The sequence below is a fragment of the Gorilla gorilla genome, chromosome 4 (assembly GCF_029281585.2).
Source record: "Gorilla gorilla gorilla isolate KB3781 chromosome 4, NHGRI_mGorGor1-v2.1_pri, whole genome shotgun sequence".
Lineage (NCBI taxonomy): Eukaryota > Metazoa > Chordata > Mammalia > Primates > Hominidae > Gorilla > Gorilla gorilla.
The window spans coordinates 61,697,291-61,720,732 of NC_073228.2; the positions used below are offsets into that span (position 1 = coordinate 61,697,291).

General features: G+C 52.7%; 1 protein-coding gene across 5 annotated transcripts in view; it reads left to right on the forward strand.

Annotated features, from left to right (window-relative positions):
• The first annotated feature begins 5,059 nt into the window (after positions 1-5,059).
• RAB11FIP4 (RAB11 family interacting protein 4) overlaps positions 5,060-23,442 on the forward strand; it is a 145,951-nt gene continuing 127,568 nt past the window's right edge. For 4 of the 5 annotated variants that reach the window (XM_019028083.4, XM_055388551.2, XM_055388552.2 and 1 more), the window contains exon 1: positions 5,153-5,396. In XM_019028083.4, coding sequence (XP_018883628.4) covers positions 5,238-5,396 — 159 coding nt within the window. In that variant the 5' untranslated portion in view covers positions 5,153-5,237. Of the gene's footprint in view, positions 5,397-23,442 lie in introns of all 5 variants that reach the window. The other variant, XM_019028082.4, reaches the window with a different exon arrangement.

Here is a 23,442-nt window from a genome sequence, read left to right on the forward strand (position 1 = left end):
GAAAATACAGAAATGTTCCCCCTTTTAGACTGGTTCTAAACTGCTCCATACTGACACACATAATCACCACCCAGGTGCCAGGTACTGTGCCAAGCACTGGGCGAGGCATGACGCAATCTTTTTTAAATTAAAAACCTGAAGGACCTCTACAAGGTAGAAAAACTGAAGCTTAGAGAAATTAACCTGTCCAGAGTCATGGGGCTAAAAGAGCAACAGATGTTGGTGCCCAGCTCAGCTGTTTTGAATTCCAAAGCCTGGCTCTTCATAATCTTTGATAACTTCCACGTGATATTCGTCCCATCTGTATTCATTTCTCATGGCTGCTGTGCTAGCTCCCACAAACTTGGTAGCTTAAAACACCAGAAATTTATTCTGTAACAGTTCTGGAGGCCAGAAGGCCAAAATCCAGGCATCAGCAGGGCTGTGGGCCCTCCAGAGGCTCTGGGAGGGATTCTGCTCCTTGCCTCTTCTGATGGCTGCTGTTGCTCCTTGGCTTATGGCTGCACCACTCCAATCTCTGCCTCTGTGGTCACATTACCCTCTCTTTATGTGTCAAATCTGCCTCTGATCCATCCTATAGATATGTGTGATTGCATTAAGGGTCCACCTAGCTAACCCAGAATAACCCCCCTGTCTCCAGATCCTGTTGTTTTTTTTGTTGTTGTTAGTTTTTTTTTTTTTTTTTTTTTTTTTTTTTGGAGACAGGGTCTCACTCTTGTCACCCAGGCTGGACTGTAGTGGCATGATCTGGGCTCACAGCAACCTCCACCTCCTTGGCTCAAGCCATCCTCCTGCCTCAGCCTCCTGAGTAGTTGAGACTACAGATACATGCCACCATGCCCGACTAATTTTTGTATTTTTTAGTAGAGACAGGATTTCATCATATTGCCTAGGCTGGTCTCGAATTACTGGACTGAAGCAATCTGCCTGCCTCAGCCTCCCAAAGTGCTAGGATTACAGGCGTGAGCCACCACGCCCAGCCTCCAGATCCTTAATTACATCTGCAAAGACCCTTTTTCTAATGAGGTAACATTTACAGCAGGGGTCCCAATGCCTAGACTGCAGACCATTACCAGTTCATGGCCTGTTAGGAACCACAGCAGGAGGTGAGCGCCGGGTGAGTGGGCATTACCGCCTGAGCTCCACCTTCCGTCAGATCAGTGGCATTAGATTCTCATAGAAGCGGGAACCCTATTGTGAATGGCGCAGGAGGGGGATCTAGGTTGCGCACCCCTTATGAGAATCTGAAGCCTGATGATCTAAGTTGGAACAGTTTCATCCCAAGACCCTCTTCCCCCGACTTGTATGAAACCAGTCCCTGGTGCCAAAAATGGTTGGGGACCACTGATGTACAGGGATTGGAATATAGATATCATTTAAGGGGGCATTTTTCAGCCTACCACGCCATATTTGTCCATTCCTTAATTTATTCCTACACAGACCCTAACTATGTGTGTATGGGCATTATTTAGGAGCTACAGAAGTCAGGAGAGATATAGACACAGTCCCTGCTCCCAGGGACCTCATGGTCACTCCTGTGACCTTTCATACAGTTTCCCAGATAATCCGGTGATAGACAATAGGAGTAAGAGATGGTAAGGATAGTCACAAGTACAATAGCTGTCACTAACCAGCAGCACTGTTCTGACACTTACAATGTATGTATTAACTTACTGACTCTCACCACAGCCTTATCCACACCTGTAAGTGGGCTGCAGTCTGTACTTTTCACTTCTCTGCAGGAGCACATGGGAGAGGTGGTCAAGGTGGGCAAGGAGGGGGGTGGTCATGAAAGGCTTCCGGTAGGAAGTGCCACTTCCACAACACAAGGACAGGAATTAGAGAAAGTGGAATTGGGTGGGGGTAGGATTGAGGCCTCCCACCCACTAAGCAAAGGGAGGTAGGAGGGAGCCTGGATGCTCCCAGACTAGGGTTAAGGAGAGTCAGGAGAGTATGAAGACACTGCACAATGCCAGCTCAGGCAATGGTGGCCATTGAGTTTTCAGCAGGGGAGGGACCTGATCAAACTTGTTTCTTCCTGGAGAAGGGGCCGGAGTCCCAACTGTCCCTTCCATGTATATTTCCCAGTATATTTCCAGCCTGCCCAGGCTGCTGCAGCTGTTGGAAATCCCCTGGAGAATCAGAGGTCACCTGGAGGAAGCGGAGGACAGAAAGGAGGCTCCGCGCCTTCCCGCTCTATCCATGGGGACCTCTTGCTTTCCTGGAGCAACCCCCTTCACCCTGCAGCCGGCCCTGACATGGGTATTCTCTTGCTGCTTCTGCTCGGGGCTGCACTCTGAGCTCTTGGATCAGGGTTTTGGGAGCCCTAGTGGTCCCAGGTCCACTTCCAAGGACCCAAGGACTCCATAAATTGCACCATCTCTGAGGGACCTTTGGGTAGGCACTCAGCCATTTCTGCAGGCCCTCTTGGGCTCCTAGAGCCTGGCACCTCAGTGTAGATCACACTGGGCCATGACTGCCCCTATCAAGTTCAGCAAGTGGCTGCACCCCTTTCACTGTCTCCCCAGCATACCCAACACAACGTAGGTGCTCAACAAAAACGTGACAACCCCAGAAAGAATGCCTGTGACGTGCTTTGCTGGCCCCAGCAGCACAGCGGTGAGCAAGAGACCCAGTGCCACTGGTGGGGAAGGCAGGTGTCCTTCACACCATCGCCCACCAGAGACAAAACTGCAGAGACCTGGGCAAGGAGAGTCCGGTCAGGGAAAGCACTCCTGGGGGATTTTTGAATTTGTGATGATCCTGTCTTTGACAAGAACTGGCTAATCTGGTTGTGGGATTCTGTCTTGGTTCACTTGGGATTTGTTCATGCTCAGGTCTGAGGTCCCCGCCTCTGCCAGCTGAAGTGGGTGAGTCTTCCACTCCCCTGTCCCCAGTTAGGGGGCATTCAATGCCAGGCTGAGCGCGGAGAGCCATTTCTGCAGCCCCCACCAGGGGGCAGCCCCAGCTCCTGGCCATCTCCTTTCTGTGCTGAGCCCCTTGGGTGAAAGAAAATGGCACGAGCTGACCTTGGACGAACTAATATCGGGGTCTCAGGGGCAGGCAGCAGCCCCCAGCTTCCACTCCCTACCTCCTTGCCAGGGGGCTGGCTGGATCTCCAGCAGCCAGTCTCTCCCTGCCAGCTGCTTGTCCTTATTCTCCACTTCCACCTCCATTTTGCAGGGTAGGTCGGGGGAAAGCAGCATTGCTTAGATACGCTCTCATCTTCAGTTGCTCTAAAAGGAAGGTACTATTATCCTCACGGTACAGGCGAGGAAACCGGCTAAAATATGTTAGTATCCTGCTGAGCGGCATCCAGCTAGCAGAGACGCTCCTACTCAGCCGAATACCCCTACTCCACTCCCACGGCCTCCCCTTTCCCGCTTTCCCACATTTCGGACTCCTCAATCCTCAGAACCACAGGTCTCTCTTCCCAAGAGGTGTTGCCTTTCGTGGCTCTCAGACGAACTGAAGGGTCAAAGGAGAGTAGCTAAAAGCCAGGTTCATCCCAGGAGCCGGGGCTGGAAAGAAGAGGTCCCCGCCCACTGTCAGAAGGCAAATGGCAGTCCCTGCGCAGGATATATTCAGGGTTGAGCAGGAAGACCACAGAGGTACAAACCGAGGCCCAGCTAGGGGAGGCCATGCAGTTCACCCCGTACTCCCTGTCTGCGCCACTACGTTGCTCCTGGCTCCTCACATAATGGGCGGGCCCATTCCCTCTGGGTGGGGCTTCCTCTGGGCCCACTCTTGTCTGGAGATCAGGGACTTGAAGGTAATTAAGACATATCTTGCCCTGGAGGGCTTCCCAGCATGGTAGGGGAAATGGGCATCCCACTAGAGAATTAAGAACTAACTGGGCACCTGGAAGAAGGGCTTAGAACTCAGAATAGAAGACAAGATGGCGTGCCATCAGAGAAGCCTTCCCGGAGGAGGAAACCTCTGTGCTGAGCATGACAGCATAGGTGGGAGTAGACTCAGCCAACGCCTTTTTTTGGGTTGGGGCCAGTCGTTGCCACAAAGACCTGATGTGCCGAGCAAGAAGGTGGAGAGAAGAGCCCGGCCGGGTCCTGCAGGGCCCCCAGGCTGGGCTGGGAAGTTAGCACAAGCTGGGGTGGAGGCTCCGCTGAGCACTAATGGGAGGAGGCCAGGGTCCTGACCTAGAGCCTGCGGCCAGCGGGACAGAGATTCTGTCCTGGATTCTCTGAGCTTGGGGCATGCGGGGTGCCAGGGAGGTGTGATGGTGGGAACCCGGGGAAAGGGAGGAAGCCTCTTCCAGGCGTGGGGAAGCCTTGGGCCCTGAACAGGCAGGCCTCTGGAAGCGCCTCGCTTTTCCTCCCTCCGGCCTCATCCTGGTTTTCTCCTCATCTCCCCGTCGCAGGGTCCCGGGTCCAGGCTGGGGTTCAGTTGCCTGCTCCTCCTCTCTGTGCCCTCCCCCGCCCGATGGCCCCACAAGTGCTGTCTTGCAGGAGAGCGCCGGGAGACCGCAGCGCCGAGATGAAGAGCAGAGTCCAGAGCCCTCCAGAGATGGCAGCGAATCCCGGCCCTGCCTCTCGCCAGCTGTGTGGCCTAGAGTGAGTCCGACCTCTCTGGGCCTCAGCTTCCTCCGGGATGAATGCAGTCACGGAACGCGCCAATGCAGGAGGCCCCCAGGACATCCTGAGCGCTCGGGAGACGCCAGGCGCGGCAGCGGGCACGGGCAGCGGAAAAGGGCGCGACCCCGCGGAATCCTCCAGCAGGGCAGGGCCTTCGGGTGGCTCCGGGTGTCCAGAGGAAGGGGTGGGCTCGGGGACGCGGAGGGAAACTGAGGTCGCGGAGGACGCGGCTGTTGGCAGCGCGCTGCGCCTGCCGGCCCCGCGTGGACCGCCCCACTCCGGAGGACGCGGGCTCCTTTTGTCTGCAGCGTCCCCGCCGCCGCCGCCGCCGCCGCCGCCGCCGCCGCCTCCCCATCTCCCTCCCATTTTCGCCGCGGCCCCCGCCCCTCCCCTCCCCGCCCCCTATTGCCCCTCCTCCTTCCCCTCCCGACTCTTCTCCTTCCCTCCCCTCCCCTCCCTTCCCCTCCGGAGCGGCTGGGGCTGCGGCGCCGCTGCTGACACGGATCGGCCGCGGCCGCCACCGGGCGGAGGCTGCGCGGCGCAGACCCAGACGGGCGGCCCCGGAGGGCGCGCGGCGATGGCGGCGGCGGGCGGGCGGCGGGCGCGGCGGGCGAGGGGTCCGGGCTGAGCTGCGGGCCGGCCCGGATGGCGGGCGGCGCGGGCTGGTCGGGCGCCCCCGCGGCTCTGCTGCGCTCCGTGCGCCGCCTGCGCGAGGTGTTCGAGGTGTGCGGCCGCGACCCCGACGGCTTCCTGCGCGTGGAGCGCGTCGCGGCGCTCGGACTGCGCTTCGGCCAGGGCGAGGAGGTAAGCTGGCCCGACCCCAGTCCGGGCCCGGGGACCCCAGCCCAGCCCCGCTGCCCCTCCCCCAGCTCCCCCGCCGGGTCACCCGCGTGGCCCGAGGCGGTGACCTCCCTCCCAATCCCCTCCCTCCGCCGGAGCCCAGTGCCTCGGCCTCCCCGGGTATCCCTGGCCCAGCCGGGCCCTCGCTTTGCGCCCCCCGGCGCCCGTGCCCCGAGCGTCACGCGTCACGCCTAGGGTGGCTTCTGCGCCCACCTTCCTTCCTCGGCCATGCAGGTCCTTCTGAGCGGTCTGCACATCCACCCTTGTCTGGGGGAGAGAGCTGCCAGAATCCGGCCCTAGGCTCCCCACCCCACCTGGCGCTGCGGAGACTAAGATGCAAGGGTCTGTGTACGCCCTGCTGGCTCGGGCCAGGGGGTGAAAGGGACCGGTAGGGGTGCTCTGCAGCCTTGGCTCCTCGGCTGCACACACCCTGCCCAGACACGGAAGGAGGTGTCTGCTGGGGCCACCGTGTGAATTCCCGGGCCAGTGCCGGGTGACCTCTCATTCAGGCTCTGCTGGGCAGCCAGGCTGGCAGCTGGCTGTGTTGGCTGCAGCAGGCCAGGCAAAGCCAGGCTCGGGGAGTGGTGGCTGAGCAGAGGGCTTTCATGTGGTGGGGCCGCATCTATTTGGGGAAAGCAGGACTTACGTAGATTGTTAACAGGGCTGGAAGCGGAGGGTCGGTGCCGCCAGTAGGGTGGACGGAGTCATATCACTAAACGCACACTACACCGGTGTCCTCTGGTGCCACCGGCATGGGGACTGGGGACTGTGTCTCAAGGGGAGGACAAGACACCCACCTGGCTGAAATGGTCAGGGGTTTCCCCTGGAGCCAAAAGCCCTGAGAAGTGGGTTTCCAAGGCCATCTAAGGCCTCAGGCCCTGCATGGGGGGCCTGGGGCCATGGGCCTCAAATGGGCACTGGCTGGCATTGTGTTCCCAGAACAGGTCGGACCAGGCATTTCAGAACATGGGAGAAGCTGGGTGATGGCCAGGTTGGGCCCGTGCCTCTGCGTCACCAGAGAGTGGGAGGCGATTGAGAATCATATCTCCACCCGCACCTGGGCATGGGCCGGGACCTGTGAGTCGCTGAGAGCTGTGGGAAGAAGAGAGTGAGGCAGCTTCAGGGCTTGAGAACTCAGGTACCCACCACAGGAAACACCACTGCAGTGCCTGTGAGAGCCCAGACTGCCCTCTGCGGGGCTTTGCTGAGGGACACTGCCTGCTGCCACCATGACCCTTCTTCCCCAAAGGCCAGCCAAGCCCTTCCCGTTTTCCAGTGGCTCCCATCTGGGGCAGGCTGAGCAGACTCCTGGCATGGGGATAGTCGTGCTCCTTCCTCTCAGAACACAGACTGCAGGTCGGGTAAAGAAGCCACCAGCTCTGGCTGAAACCTGGAGTCCACGAACCCAGAGCCTCAGTAGTGGGAAGGGCCTCCCAACAACCTCTGGCAGGGGCCACCAGCCTCAGCCACGTGCCCAGCAAGCCTCACCCACTTCTCCCCCAGCTGGACAGTTCCTGCCATTAGAACCTTCTCCCTCATACACTCTAGAGACAGACCTGCTTGTCACTTAGTCATCACCGTTCTGCACAGGGACTCACATAGGTCTCTCTTCTTTGGGGGAGCCTTTAAATATTTGAAAATAGCACTCCTGCCCCTTCTCTCCTTCCCAGCTCCTTACTCCCATTTTCCCTTCTCCAGGCCAAATACCCCAGTTCCTGAAGCCCTAGGCCATTTCCATGTGACCCAGTAGCCAGACCTCTGGCTTCTGGCCCTGGAGCTGCCATCGACTAATTCTGCGACTCAGTTTTCCTAGCAATAACATGAAAGGGCTGGACAAGCAGACCGCCCCCCCCCCCGCCCCCGCCAGGACTATATTAGCCCCAAGACCTCACACATATGCACACAGCTTAGGGTGGGGCTGCCTCTGAATGGGGCACTGCACTCTGCTCATATTAAGTTTCTGGCCACCGAAACCTCCAGGGATCTGTTTTAGAAACCTCTGCCAAGCCAGGGATTCTCCACCCTTCGGGGAGGGTCAGTGATTTTTTTCTTTTAAAAGCATACTCTGAGATTACTACAGAAGCGGTGGATATGCATTGCAGAAAACTGGAAATAGGGACAAGCAAAATAAAAAGTATTGTGTCCTATCTCTCAGGCAGCGCCTCAATGACACTTCTGTCAGACCTTTCCAGAGCTGTTTCCATGCTTATATGTCAATTTTCTCCAGAAAATGAGATCATACTGTGCATACTGTTTTGTAACCTGATTTTTTTTACCGGTAAATGATCATGACTTTTCTGCTTCAATAAATTTTCATCTCGTTTAATATGCAGACCTTTTTCAGATTTCCCTATTTGACCCCAAAATGTCCCATTTTTGCTGTTTCCTCTCCAGGACTGTGCAGTGTATGTGGTTGTTGTCACCTTTTAGTCTCTCTTACTGTAACACAATTCCTTTTTCTTTTCTTTTCTTTTTTTTTTTCTTTTAACAATCCTGGCTTGTGGAAGCATTCGGGCCTGTTGTCTGTCAGTAATTTCTGGAATCTAAGCCTGTTTCTTGGCCCTTATTCCCATTTAATTTCGTCTTGTTCATTTCATCACATTGTATCTGTCAAGAAAGAGAATCTAGCATCCTACCTCTGTCACTCTCAGCTGTGCTGCTGCCTGTGGGCTGGAGAAGCAGCGCTTGGTGTGTCTGAATCCACAAGGCTGGTTAAACATTGCAGGGCAGGACCATGGACAGGGCCCCGAGGCACTTGTAGGGGTGGTTTTCGGCTTATACTGTATTGACCGAGACCCGTGGAAATATATTTTGCATCTCTACTCACTACCCATCTTATCCCCTGATGCATTACAAAATCGGAGTGTTGTTTTCCAGCGGTGGGGTTGGGGGGGGGGGGCTCCCTTACGAAATGCAGTGTACTCTGACAGTTTCTATTTTATTTGTTTTAAAATCAGGCAGTGACATTGATTTCCCAGCCACTTGTGCTCTGGGATGGATAATGATCATTCATTAGATATGTAGTTCAGTGAACTTAGAGCTGATTGTCCACAGTTTACCACCTACCCCCAGAATACCAGGGATACCAGGATCAAATGCTTTGCAAAAACCAAAATATACTAGGTTGTAAAGTATGAAATAAATATCCATGAGGCCATAATGAAATATATATATGTATAAATTATTGAACAGATGATAATAAATAAATAGGAAAATCTCTCGTATAGAAGAAATCTGAATAACATATGTTGATAATTGCCCCATTGAGGAAGTGAAGCATAACGTCCCACCGTGTAAGCATGAGATGTGCGTAGTGGCTTCTTTATAAAGGGTAGAGTTTGGAAAGTGGGGGGAACAGCAACTGTATAGTGGAGAAACCCAACAAACACTCTCTCAGAAGGTGATCAAGGACAACATCGATAGTGACAGGTTGTGATGATGGCATACACCCTTGGTGTGATGTGGTGAGAATAGAACTTTTCCTCTGTGGTCTTCCTCCCAAACCAGAAATCCCAGCCTAGTCCTGAGAAAAACGCCAGACAAATCCCAACCGAGAGGCATTCTACAAAATACCTGATTAGGACCTCTCAAAATTGTCAAGGTCATCCAAAACAAGGAAATTTTGAGACACCGTCAGAGCCAAGTGGAGACTAAGGAGGCAGCTGACTAAATGCAGTGTGGTGTCCTGGATGGGACCCTAGAATCAAGAAGAGGACATTAGGTAAAAACTAAGGAAGTCTGGATCAAGTATGAACGTTACTTAATAATGTTATTTATGGATTAGGTTAGTCCCTGATAGTTCCCTACTTTGTTGACCTAGGTATCACAGCAGAAAAGAGGAGACGATGGGCCGGGCGTGGTGGCTCATGCCGATAATCCTAACACTTTGGGAGGCTGAGGTGGGAGGATCACTGGAGCTCAGGAGTTCGAGACCAGCCTGGGCAACATGGTGAGACCCCCATCTCTACAAAAAATACAAAAATTAGCCCAGTGTAGTGGCGTGCACCTGTAATCCCAGCTAGTTGGGAGACTGAGGCAGGAGAATCGCTTCAACCTGGGAGGCGGAGGTTGCAGTGAGCTGAGATTACATCGCTGCACTCTAGCCTGGGTGACAGAGTGAGACCCTGCCACAAAAAAAAAAAAAAAAAAGAAAGAAAAGAAAAGAAAGAAATGCAGATTTTTGAGGGATGGGGGCACACCACTGCCCTGGTCCTGAAAGTCTACAATGCCAGGGAGCAGGACTCTGATAAGTATGTAACATGATGGCTCAACACCCTGACCCCGCGTTGCCTTGTGATGTATTGCATTGTCTCCCTAACCTCTTTAGGCCTCTATTTACTCATCCATCAAATGGGGCTGATCAGAGTCCCCATTCTATAGGGTTATTGTGGGGTTTGAGTGAGTTAATACATACAAAGGTCTTAGTCCAGTATCTGCACAGAGTAGGCATAATATCAGAATTGCTGGTGCTCTCCTTGTCATTATTATTATTTTCTAAACACTTGCAAGCATTTTTGAGAGGCTGTTCTAGGCTGGGGATTTGCTAGGAATTGAGGTCAAGATCTGGCACCGGCCTCTGTGTGCTCAACTCACCCTCCTTAACCAGCTGTGGTGTTCCTGCCCCTCTTAAGTCCCCTCGGCAGTCAGAATGGCAGACATTGAAAGCAGCCAGAGATGTCCTGGACCACACTTCCCTGTGACATGGTCCTCTTCCCTTTCCAGTTTGAAGACCGTCCTTCTTGCTAGAAAAATAGAAATAAGAATCACCAAGTAGGCCTCTCCCATGCATTAACACAGCACCATCTCCTCTGGACAGTGGGCCTGTCCTGCCTGCTTGGAAATGAAATGATGGTCCCCACTGGGCTCCCTGAGTCCTCAGGTCCCCTCTGAGCTAATGCCCGCTATGGGGGAATTGCTAGTGCCACTTGGGTTAAGCCTGGGTCTTTGAAATGGCAAAGGGGTTGGGGTGCTAGGATGGGCTGAGACCGGCCAGGAGCCAGCCCTGGGGCTGGGATCGATGTCTTTTAAGATACGTGGCTTCCAGGAACAGGAGCACCTGGAACTAAAGCTCCTCTGCTCAGGAGTAGCAATTGGATAACAGGGAAGAAGCAACTGTATCCCCACAGCTGTGGCTGGAGGAAGGGGTGAAGGGGAAGGTAGGGCCAGATCAGTGGTTCCCTGTAGGCAGTGAGACCTAGGCAGCCAAGAGTGGATGTGTATGAGAGAACAGGGGATGGGGAGCAGGATTGGAGGCAGGAGGCCTCCTCGGGACTGTGGCACATGGTAAGAGAGGAAGAGCATCCTAACTTGGGCAGTGGCGGGGGGTGCAGAATTGACAGGGGCCTGGAAGGCCGGCAAAGTCCCAACGAGCTACTCCCAAAAGGTGATAGTTAAAGGTGCTCTTTTGAGATGAGGCAACCTCTATGTACCCCACCCTAATGAGGCTACCATGCAGAGTGACAAGGCTGGCACATCAGAAGGAAGGCCCAGGTGCCCTGAGCCTGGCAGAAAAGGTGGGAGTGCCTGGGACCTGAGGTGGAAGCAGGACAAGAGTAAGCCCAGAAAGACGTTCTCTTTCCTATGCTTCTGGGAAACTGTGCTCCTGAGGTTGGAGGTCATCATGGAAGTGGGGCCAAGGCTGGGGTCCCTTGGGGCCTGGGGATGGGCATGTGGCACCACACTCTGCATTGAGGCGGGAGGACGAGTCCTAGCTGGGGCACCCTCTGGCCTCTCATGCCCACCAGTTTGGCTGTGCTGGGAGGAGGCCAGATGCAGAAAGTCTGCTGGGACTCATCCATCTTATCAGACACGCCCCTGCCTTTTTTTTTTTTTTTTAATTGAAACAGGCTCTCGCTTTGTAGCTCAGGCTGGAGTTCAGGGGTGCATCATGGCTCACTGCAGCCTCGAGCTCTTGGGCTCAAACCATCCTCCTGCCCCAGCCTCCCAAGTAGCTGGCACTGCAAGTGTATGCCACCATGCTCAGCTAATTTTTTGTCAGACACTTTTTTTTTTTTGAGACGGAGTCTCACTCTGTCACCCAGGCTGGAGTGCAGTGGCTCGTTGCAACCTCCAACTCCGGGGTTCAAGCGATTCTCTCACCTCAGCGTCCCAAGTAGCTGGGATTACAGCCATGTGCCACCACGCCTGGCTAATTTTTTGTATTTTTAGTAGAGACAGGGTTTTGCCATGTTGGCCAGGCTGGTCTTTTAACTCCTGACCTCTGGTGATCCACTGCCTGAGCCTCCCAAGGTGCTGGGATTACAGGCGTGAGCCACCACAGCTGGCCTGTCAGACACTCTTGATGAAGCCTGAATCCATTTGGCAAAACCTTGCTGAGTTCCAGCATCATTCCCAAGACACTGGAGTTCTAGAGAAGGAGGAAGTGCCAGCGTTGAGAGACCATGCTGTGGGGGGTGGGGGGTGTGATCCCTGCCTCCATTGGTGAGACCTGAATGGGGGACATATAGACCTGAGTAGGGGGAAGAATCAGCCCTTCCCATCAGCAAGACGTGCCCTCCGAGGGATATCAGTGGGTAGAGAACTTTGAACCATCCACAAGCTTCCCTTAGGGGCATCCAGCCCATGAAGTGTGACGTTCCCCCTGTACAGGTGGGTCACGAGGCTGGACAGGCAGCGTGGCTTTCAGACCCGGCCCTGGCTCTGAGGCTTAGGAGCCTTCCCTAGCACCGGGAAGAAAACCAAAGAGGAAAAGAAGAAGAAAGGACCGGACAGAGGGAGGAGAGGCTGGGCCAGGAGATTCCTGTGTGCTGCCTGGGCTGGTGGGCGGGGAGTAGGGAGCCCAGGAACCTGGGAACGGGGGCGATGGCTACAAAGCCACCCCTTTTTCCTTCAGCAGGGCCTCCACTGCCTGAGAAGTTCGGCACTGGGCAACACTGCCTTGGAGGGCAGTGCATTGCTAGGGTGGGCAGCAGGCTCCTGGACAATGGTGCCCCGGCCTGGGCAACCTTCTGCCGGCAGGAATAGGGGTGTTCACAGGTCCACATGGTGGAGGGGGTTCTGCCTCAGCCCTGGAGTGTAGGGCGGAGGGCTCCTTCCCTTCCTGTTGCAGCACCCCTTTGGCCCACTGAGCAGTCATCCCCACCCCAGCCCTGAGCAGTGCCACCAGGAACAGTGCAGAAGGGGAACCTGACAGCTGGCTGAGATTGACTCTTAGAGCTGAGTCACACCAACCTGGGCGGGATGGAGGGGAGATGCCCGCTGGCCTGGAAATGGCATATGGCTTGCCCAAGTCACTGCTGTCCTCCTAGCCCCAAGTTATTGGGTAAATGCGCTGAAATTTTTATAGAGTTGATTTTATGGAAGTATCCCTTACATTTACCCTTAACACGGGTCCAGATTTAAAAATTTTTTATTCTAGGCCAGGTGCGGTGGCTCAACCCTGTAATCCCAGCACTTTGGGAGGCCGAGGCGGGCAGATTGCTTGAGGTCAGGAGTTCAAGACCAGCCTGGCCAACATGGTGAAACCCTGTCTCTACTAAAAATACAAAAATTAGCCGGGCGTGGTGGCATGTGCCTGTAGTCCCAGCTACTTGGGAGGCTGAGATAGGAGAATTGCTTAAACCCGGGAGGCGGAGGTTGCAGTGAGCTGAGATTGCACCACTGCACCCCAGCCTGGATGACAGAGCGAGACTCAGTCTCAAAAAATAAAAATAAATACATAAATACAAATAAAAAATTATTATTCCTAGGCCCAGCGCAGTGGCTCAAGCCTGTAATCCTAGCACTTTGGGAGGCTGAGGCAGGTGGATCACCTGAGGTCAGGAGTTCAAGACCACCCTGGCCAACGTGGTGAAACTCGTCTCTATTAAAAATACAAGAATTAGCCGGGCGTGATGATGCACGCCTGTAATCTCAGCTACTCGGGAGGCTGAGGCAGGAGAATCGCTTAAACCCAGGAGGAGGAGGTTGCAGTGAGCCGAGATTGCGCCACTGCACTCCAGCCTAGGTGACAGAGTGAGATTCCATCTCAAAAAAAAAAAAAAAAAAAGCCATTTTATTCCATTAACATCTTGGGTACCTACTGTGTGCCAACCCTGCCCTGGGTACTGGGAAACAGGAAACAACAGGGACCTGGGCTCGCATTCTGATGGGGGTCGCAGAAAAGAGGCAAAGGAATAGAAACAACTGTCAGGTGCGGGTAAGTGGCAGAAAGAAACATTAGTGCCGAAACAAAAGCCAGTGTACTTAGAACAATGTCATAGATGGCTATTGAGGTGGAGCCCAGAATGAAGTGGGGGCTGCACCTTGCATATGTCTTGGAAACATGGTCTAGGCAGAGGCAGGAGCCTGCCCAGGGGCTTAGAGGCACAGTGAGCCCGAAGACAAGGGTGGGGCCAGTTCCTGTGGCCTTCCCTGCAGGGGCTTTGGCTTTCTTGGAATGAGATGGAAGCCCCCAAAGGGTTCTGAGCAGAGGAAATACAGGATCAGACTTAGGTTTAATGGGGACCACCCTGGCTGCTGTGTGGCGCCTCGGAGAGGCAGAAGGGGCCGCGGAGAGGCAGGGAGACCAGCACCAAGGCTAGTTCTTCACCCAGGTGATGGGCGCTGGGGGCCAGGAGCAGAGGAGAAGCCGTGGAGCAGTGGCTGGATCTTGAAAATGGAGCCGATTGGCAGTGGGAGTGAGCAAGAGGAGACTTTGGAGACAGGCTGCCGTTGCTGGGTGGGGAGGCAGAGAGGAAGAGGGCTGGGTGAGGACTCAGGAGCTCCACGTTGGCCTGTGAGACCTGAGTGCAGCAGTGGAGCCAGTGGCGATGGACAGGTCTGGGGACCACGCTTCAGCCCCGCCCCGCCTGGCACATCCTGGGCTCTTTCTCCCTTTCCTTCTACCCTGGCCCTGGGGTCTCATCTCATTGCCCACAACAAAGGAGTTTACAGAAGCTGACCTAGGTGTGGCCTGGCCCCCTTTAAAAGTGAGGCTTGGCCGGGAGCGGTGGCTCATGCCTGTAATCCCAGCACTCTGGGAGGCCAAGGCAGGCAGATCACGAGGTCAGGAGACCGAGCCCATCCTGGCTAACACGGTGAAACCCCGTCTCTACTAAAGATACAAAAACAAAATTAGCTGGGCATGGTGGTGGGCGACTGTAGTCCCAGTTACTCGGGAGGCTGAGGTGGGAGAACGGCGTGAACCCGGGAGGTGGAGCTTGCAGTGAGCCAAGATCGTGCCACTGCACTCCAGCCTGGGCGACACAGCGAGACTCCGTCTAATTAAAAAAAAAAAAAAAAATGCCAGGCTTGCCCCAGCATCTTCAGATTCTTGGAGACTCCCCCAGGGGCCATAGCTTAGGGTCACCAATTCCCTGCAACCTGTCACCCCTGAGGTCACTGCTGAGGACCCATTGTCCATAGCTTCTGTGCCCTTGAGGGCAGGATGAGCAGAGCAGCCCAGAATCCTTATAGGTTTCTATAACAACCCATGACCCAAGACGGGGAGCAGGCTCCATACAGCCGTAGCCCAGATTCCAGCTGTAAGGACCTCTGGCTTCCCTGGAGACCAAGGCCTTGAGTCCAACACACACTGCAGTTGCTGTGGCTCAGGGCTTACAGGTGCAAAACCCGGAGAAGATTGCCAGCTTCCTCCAAAGTGTTTGCTGATGACACATGGGCCTGCAGTGGGCACTGTCCCCAGGAAGATCCCAGTCTAAGGCTAGCACCTGGACAGGATAGACAGAGGATTGATTTGAACCAAAACAAAAACCAGAAGGGGAGTAGAAGTCATTCAGTGAGACTCCCATTCAGTGCCTGCATCACTCAGTAGCCAAGAGACAGGGACACACTGCCTCCCAAGGCAAGCCCATTCTCACCTGGCAGGGCTCTGGCTGAGTTCTTGTTCATATAACGAGCTGAAGTCTATCTCCTAGAGTTCCATCTGCTCACACTTCCTCCACCCATTCATCCAACCATCTGCCTGCCGGTTCACCTAAGCATCCACTTACCCATCCATCATCCCTTCCATCCATATATACCCAACCATGTACCTCCTGATCCATCCGTCCAGTGAACCGCCCATCCAACAGTCCATCCACCCATCCATTCATTAGCCACGCACGCCTTAGTCCACCCATCTGTTCATCCACCCTTCTGCCCACTTCCGTAGCCTCCCCATCTGTCCATCCATCCATCCATCCATCCATCCATCCATCCATCCATCCACCATCTACCACTTCCTGAGTATCAGTCATGCAAAAGTCCTAAGCACAGACCCAGGGATGGGGACTGGTATTTTCAGGGAGTGACAAGTGTCTCCATGTGGTGAAAGGACAGGAAGGGCAGGGAGACTGAGAACTCAGGCTGGAACAGGGACCAGATGGTGACTTTCGGGAGGGCTCAGGAGCTGGGAGGGTCTGAGTAGCTCAGATGAGTTTTGGATGAGCAGCAACACCTCAGTGCAGTGATTCCTGCCCTCTATGGAATCAACTCTTTTTTATGATTTCTCACTTCCCACACAGGCCATTGGGTCTGGCAAGAGCTGGGACCTTGCTGAAAAATGTGAAGGCTCAGATTATTTTATTTATATTTATTTATTTATTTATTTTTGAGACGGAGTCTTGCTTTGTCGCCCAGGCTGGCGTGCAGTGGCACAATCTCGACTCACTGCAAGCTCTGCCTCCCAGGTTCATGCCATTCTCCTGCCTCAGCCTCCCAAGTAGCTGGGACTACAGGCGCCCACCATCACTCCCGGCTAATTTTTTTTTTTGTATTTTTAGTAGAGACGGGGTTTCACCGTGTTAGCCAGGATGATCTCGATCTCCTGACCTTGTGATCCACCCATCTCAGCCTCCCAAAGTGCTGGGGTTACAGGCGTGAGCCACCGCGCCCGGCCCTGCCTTTGTATTTCTTAATCCCTTTCGTCATCACAGCAACCAGGAGCCTCCATGAGGTGAAGTGACTTGTCCAGGGTCTTGAGTAACTGGTGGAGCTGGGATTAGAACCCAGGTCTGTCAGGTTCTAAAGCTGCCTTTTTAGCTTCCTGCTGTGGGGGTCTCATGTTCTTAGAAGGTCAGAGGAGGGAGAGAGTGACCTGATCTGAGTTCCACAAATCTAACATTGGAGAAATCTGAAATTTGAGACTTCCTCTGGCTGGGGAATTTGAGCCTGGGGTGGTCTCAGTTGGGAAATGCGTAGATCAGAAGTAGGTCTGGGCTCTGCAGGATGGGCGGCCAGGGGCCCTCTCATGGGCACTGCATTCCAGCATTGGGCAGGGAGGGAGGCTGCCAGCGAACTGTGCCCAGAATTATGCATCTGCGCCACTTCCTGTTCAAATGGTGATTCCATGGCCCCGGGAGGTGCGCATTTCTCTGACTGCTCCGATTTCCTGCCAGGCACTCATAGGTAATCCTCTGCAGGCCCAGGCTGTGTGGGGCTGAGTCTTCTTTGTCTCCAGTTGGCCGCTCCACCAGCCCCTGGACCACACACTCCTGTTCCTGCATCCTCCTCGGCCTGCACTGCAGATCCTCCCCAGTCAGAGGCCCTGCAGCCCCAGCTGGCCTTGGCCCCATCCTGCTCTCCTGCCCCTTCCCCACTTCCACTTTTCTACTGCACCTCAGATCAGGCCAGGCCATCTCTCAGGTTCTCTCCCTGCCCTGGGGAAGTGACTGGGAGCTGGGCCCCAGTGTCAGGCACATCTGGTTTGAGACCCAGCTCTGCAACTTACTTGCTGCGTGACTCTGAGAAGTTACTTAACCTCTTTATGCCTCAGTCTCCTCATCTGTATAGTGGGGATAATATTAGCAATGCATGTTAAACCCTCAAAACGACACGTGACATAGTAAGTGTCACATATGTTTGTTAAAATGACCGTTACCACCAACTCTAGGTTTTCTGAGTCAGCTGTCTGATCCACTCTTTTACAGATTTTTTGAGGTCAGATTCTGTGTCATGTTTGGGGCCAGAGGGTATACAGATGAGTAAGATAGGATTCCTTCCCTGCGGTGGGAGCGGGGGACTGACGTGGAAACCTTGGTCAGACCTGCGGGAAGGGTGAGGGCTTGTGCAGGTGTGGCTGAGGCATGAAGACAGGAGAGTCACTCTGCCTGGGAGATGAGAAAGCCTTTCCGGAGTGGGACTTCAGAAATGGATGGCGGGGCTGAGTTTGGAACAGGGTCTGCCAGGGTGGAGGGAAGGACAGGTATGCCAAAGGTGAGACCTACCTGTGCAGAGGCCCACCTGCAGGGGTGGAGGGGCTGACCAGGCAGGCTAGAGGCAGGAGGTGGCAGGGCTTGATTTTATCCCAAAGGTGTCAGGATAAAATGTTGAAGAGGTTTAAGCAGAGGGCCACACAGCTCTGTTGCCTTTAGACAAACCCACCTAGAAGTAGCGTGGGTTGGGGAGAAGGGGCTGAGGTGGGAGGCTTCTGTCCCAGTTCAGGGGCAAGGAGAGGGGACCCTGAGGATGGAGAGAAGGGGAGGGTCAGAGGGAGGCTCCCAGGCGGTCTGGAGGCGTTCACATGGGTCCTCCATGATTCCCACCTCCATGACTGGGTGCTGGAGCCCTGAGCCCCGCGCAGGTGGCACTCATAGGCCTGCCAAGCTCACGTGGCCTCAGGGCCTGCCCTTGCTCTCAGGAATCATTTGAAGGGCAGCTGATCTTTTTTTTTTTTTTTTGAGACGGAGTCTCGCTCTGTCGCCCAGGCTGGAGTGCAGTGGCGTGATCTCGGCTCACTGCAGCCTCTACCTCCCTGGTTCAAGCGATTCTCCTGCCTCTGCCTCCCAAGTAGCTGGGACTACAGGCATTTGCGCCGCCACACCCAGCTAATTTTTTGTACTTTTAGTAGAGACGGGGTTTCACCGTGTTGGCAAGGCTGGTCTGGAACTCCTGACCTCAGGCGATCCGTCCTCCTAGGCCTCCCAAAGTGCTACTGCACCCAGCCTGCTCTTTATTTTAAAAGCAAAAAAATTATCAAATATTGTTCTTGATATAGAAATTTAAAATACTTTATACTTAGTTTTCTTTATACTTAGTTTTACTTTTATAGTAGGAAAGAGAAAGCTAACTAGCACTGAATTGAATTTCTGTACCTTAAAACCCACATCTGGTTATGATTGCCCAGTGTGAGCTATCGTGACCCTTTTTCACCTCGAGGTATTTACTGTGCCTGAATCTGTTCTAGAGATGGTGGTGTCTCCTCCCTCTCCCACCCCTGCCTCATCCCAGGCACCGACTGGCCCTCACACCAGTCACTATTAGTGTCTGCACTAATAGTGCAGACACTCTGCTCTGCCCAGCCCAGCTCACTGAGCCCAGCCCACCTGGCAGGGCACCTGGGCCAGCTGGTCAACCCCTGGGCTCAGCTCCTGCTCTGGTGCGAGCAGGGTGGAGCCCAGGGGTACTTTGCTTCCCAGATGATGCCCTCCAGAGGGCGGAAGGGGGGTTGTCTGGAGCCAGGCTCACTGCAGAAAGCCTGGAGGAGGAGTCCTGGGTACCCTGAGGTGAGCTGCACCTCCCTCAGTACCACTGACTGTCCCTTGGGCTCTGCTCCCAGCCCAGGCGCTCAGCTGCCAGCCAGAGGAGTGGCCTCTGGTGTGGGCATCTCACAACCCCTGACCCCCAGGAGGCACGTCCTAGACACTGTGTGGGTGGAATCCAGGGCCTGTCTGCTCACTTGTCTGGCCAGAGGCACTGGCTTTGGGCTTCTGGTCACCTTTTCTAAAAATGGTCGTGTCTCCTCCTTCTCTCTCCCCTGCCTCAAAGCAAGCCTTGCACCAGGCACGAGGGTGCTGTTTCTGCACGACCCCATCAGCACTATTATTTTAATATATTTGTTTCTGCCAGTTTGATAGGTGTGTAATGGTATTTCACATCTTGTTTACACTTGCATTTTTAATTGCTCATGAGACTTTGCATTTTTTCCATGTTGCTATTTACTCTTGGTATTTCTTTCTGCATAAACTGTCCTATCGATCTTTTTTGAGCATTTATCAAGGGGAATTTTTGTTTTGCCCTTTATTTTAAAGTCAGTTCTATGTATTTCAGCACTGTTTGTCATGCCATTTTTTCTTCCTCTGTTGCTTTCCTCTTTCTCTCTGTTAATCATATCTTATTGCTCAAAAGTTTTCCTGTGTGTGAATATGTTTTCTTTCAATTATATCACATCTGCTTTGTTTCTGATTATATTTATCACTTCTTTAGTAGTTAGACACTTATTTTCCATCTCTAACAAGAATAAATAAGCCATTTTGTTTATAACCCCCAGTTAACTCACCAACTGTTTAGTGTTTTGACACGTTTGTTTTTTTTTGTTTCACTTGATTTTTTTTTTTTTTTTTTGAGACAAGGCTTCGCTCAGTCACCCAGACTGGAGTACAGTGGTGTGATCTTGGCTCGCTGCAGCCTCAACTTCCTGGGCTAAAGCGATCCTCAGCCTCTTGAATAGCTGGGACTAACAGGTGTGTGCCACCACGTCCAGCTAATTTATTTTTATTTTTTGTAGAAATGGGTGTCTCACTATGTTACTCAAGCTTGTCTTGAACTCCTGGGATCAAGCAATCCTCCTGCCTCAGCCTCCCAAAGTGCTGGGATTACAGGCATGAGCCATCGTGGCTGGCTTTCACCCTACCTCTTATCTGTCTGTCTTATCTATCCATCTATCATCTAACTCCATTTCTGTTGTTTTGTTTTGCTTGAACCATTTTCAGTAGATGGAAGACATCTTGACCTTTCTCCCATAAATACTTGACAGTTTCCTGCCCAAATGCAGTGCCATGATCACCCAGGGATTTCACATTAATTCAGAAATGTCATCTAAGATTCAGCTCATAATCAGATTTCCCTAGTTGTCATAACATTGATGTTTCTCAGGAGTCCGGGCCAGTTGTCCTATAGACTGTCCCATCACCTGGATGTGTCTGTTTCCTCGAGGTTAGATACACAGTAAGCGTTTTTGGCAAGGACAGGTGGTGGTGTGTCCTCAGAGCATCTCATGAGGGGCCACATGATGTTCATTTGTTCTATTTTGGGGATGCTGAGTTCGATCACTTGATTAAGGTGGTGTCTACCTCATCTATTCAACATGATGGTACTTTCCCCCTTATAATTAATAGGTAATCTGTGGGACCATACCTTGGGACAGTGTAAACATTTGGTTTACATAATAGTTTTAGCATCCACTGATGCCCCTTGCCTGAGTAAATTACACTGGTGGTTGCCAAATGGTGATTTTTTTCTAATTCTCTCATTCTTTCCACAGATAGAGCATTGTTCTGTTAAAAAAAAAATTCTTTCCTTCCACCCCCCTTTTCTGAGTATCACTATGAACTCGTGGCTCGTTACCTCCCCAGCCTGTCATACCTTGTTACCTTCATTCTTTTTAATGCTCAACAGTTTTTTGTTTTGTTTTTAATGCAACATTATAACATTTTGAGCATTATGACTTGGAATAATGTATTTTTAATTGAAACAAGCCAATCATTATTACCTTTTAAAAATCCTTCTGATAGTCTTCATTATTTATGGATTTTGAAGAATGTAACACATTTTTCAGGGTCTGTAACTGGTATTGCATTCAGTCTATTAGATTAGAGAGTGCTGCCATCTTTACATACTATATTTAGTCCTCCCAATAGGAGCAAAATATTAACATTAAAAATAGGTGTTTTACAATTGGACTAAATAAATGTTTAATATTTAATGTGTTTTATTACTGCTGAGAATTAAGTACTTTTTTTCCATTGATTTTTTTCCTAGCTGCATGTCAGTAGCATATAGGAATATAATTGATTTTTTGTAAATGTTTTCTCTAATCTCACCACTGGTATGAATTCATTTATCATTTCTAGTAGTTTTCTGGTTGATGACTTTGCATTTCCTAGGTAAGCCATCCCATCCAGTTCAAAAGTCATTGTTTTGTGTCTTCTTTTGAGTTCAATTACTTTTTCTTCTGAGATAGGAGCCGCCAGCATTTCTAGAGCTAAGCGGGGTGGGCACAGGAGACATCGCCCCAACTGACATGTGCTGGAACATTGGCCACAGGCCCAGCTGTGAGTCAAGGAGAACAGCTGGGGCAGGGGCGGTGGTCTTAACAGACAGGGTCCCAAAGGAAGTGGTGAATCCTGAAGAGGTCGAGGTTGGTGTTGGCACAAGAGGTGGCCTGATGGAAGGGGGCCAGCAAGAGGCCATCAGGCCTCCTGCTATGGTTCAGGGGAGGACTCCAGCCTCATGGCAGAAAAACCAAGTCCCAGGCAGCAGAGCAGGGATGATGGACCAGATGAAACATGCACACAGACGGCCGCAGAGTTGATCCGGGCAGCCAGATGCAGCTAGCTGGGCTGAGGCTGTTCCCTGGCCCGTGTGTGGTCTTGGATGGTGGTGGAGCCAGTAGGGATAAGGGTTGGTAAGGGATGGTGGAGGCAGGACCCCATCATCCTTTCCTTATAATTTTTTACAGTGGAGAGACAGTAGCTTCCTACCATTAAGTACCTTGTCAGTACTTAGGTTTAGGTCAATATTCTTTTGCATATTAATAAAGACCACCCCCTCTCCGCTCCGTTCTCCTTTTGTTAGAGTTTTATTCAAGACCAGATGGTAAATTGTATCAAATGTCTTCCCAGCATCTATTAAGTGTTTCAACGATGCTTGCTATTTTCCCAGTTGATGTAAAGAATTATGCTTGGAATGGATAAGTCTCCACTTGGCCAGGCCTGGTCAGGTGCCCATCCTCAGAGGCAGTCCACCCAAATCACAGAGAATGGGGAGCAGCAGCTCCCCAGAGGAAAATCAGGGTGCACTTACCAGGTGAGGGGCATTGCAACGTTGGGTAGAAAGAAACTCCAGATGTGTAGGAAAACTTAGCCTTTTAGCCCAAGCACTCTTGGTTCCCACCCTGCACTCAAGGAGCAGGGAGGAGCATTTATTTCTGTGGTTCTCCTGGCATGAGGACAGATGCTGGGTTTCTGCAGCCCTCTGCCTCCAACACAGGGTGTTGTACTGGTACACAGTACTGGGTTTATAGTGCGTAACAGGGGCACAGTGTTACTTAACCGACTGGGTGAGTAAACAAATAGAGTGCAAGGGACCAGCCCGGAACCCAGGAGCCCCAGCTCCTCCTGAGCCCTGCCCCCAAAATCTTGTGATTTGGAAGCAAGTTCCTCTCTGCTTCTTGAGGCTGCTAGATGGTTTGGGAGGCAGGAGGGCTTTGTGATCAAGGACTCAGTGTCTGAACGGGTCAGAGGTCAACTCCCAGATTTCCAGCTTGCCGGCTCTATGACCTGGGACGGGCCTCTGTACTTCCTGGTGCCTCACCTGCGAAATTGGGATGCGATACTGTTCCCCTGAGAGGGTTCTCATGATGCTAATGAAAGAAGGAGGGTGAAGCACTTAGCACAGCCCTTGTGCATCCTAAGCCCTTTACCCAGAGGAGTTATTAGGGTGCACTCTGTGGCTTTGGGGATATTTAGAAGAGGAAGTTCTGCGCTGGTTATAGATTATTTGGGGCTCTTGGGGGGATAGGGATAAGTATCCAAGTCCATAAGTCACTGGGATTGTGCGCTTGCTGCTGCCACCACGTGGTCCCAGGATGATGATGATGATGATGATGATGATGATGATGATGATGATGGAGAAACATACCTGCACCTGCGGCTGCAGATACAGGGGTAAATTGAAAAGGTGGTATTGCATAGTAGAAAATAGTGCAAGTTGGGCTGGGTGTGGTGGCTCACGTCTGTAATCCCAGCACTTTGGGAGGCTGAGGTGGGTGGATCACTTGAGGCTAGGAGTTGGAGACCATCCTGGCCAACATGGTGAAACCCTGTCTCTACTAAAAATACAGAAATTGGCCAGGCATGGTGGTGCGCACCTGTAATCCCAGCACTGCACCGAGGGGGCTGAAGGGGGCGGGGGCATGGTATCACACCCTTGGAGGGGCTGTGACTGCTGTGGGCTGAGTCTGCCTGGGAAGGGGTGATGGCACAGCCCTTCTGTTTCCACTGTTGCTGCTGGAAGTATTCCCACTGCCACCACCTAACCACCTTTCTGCCAGCCTCAGAGGGCATGTGCC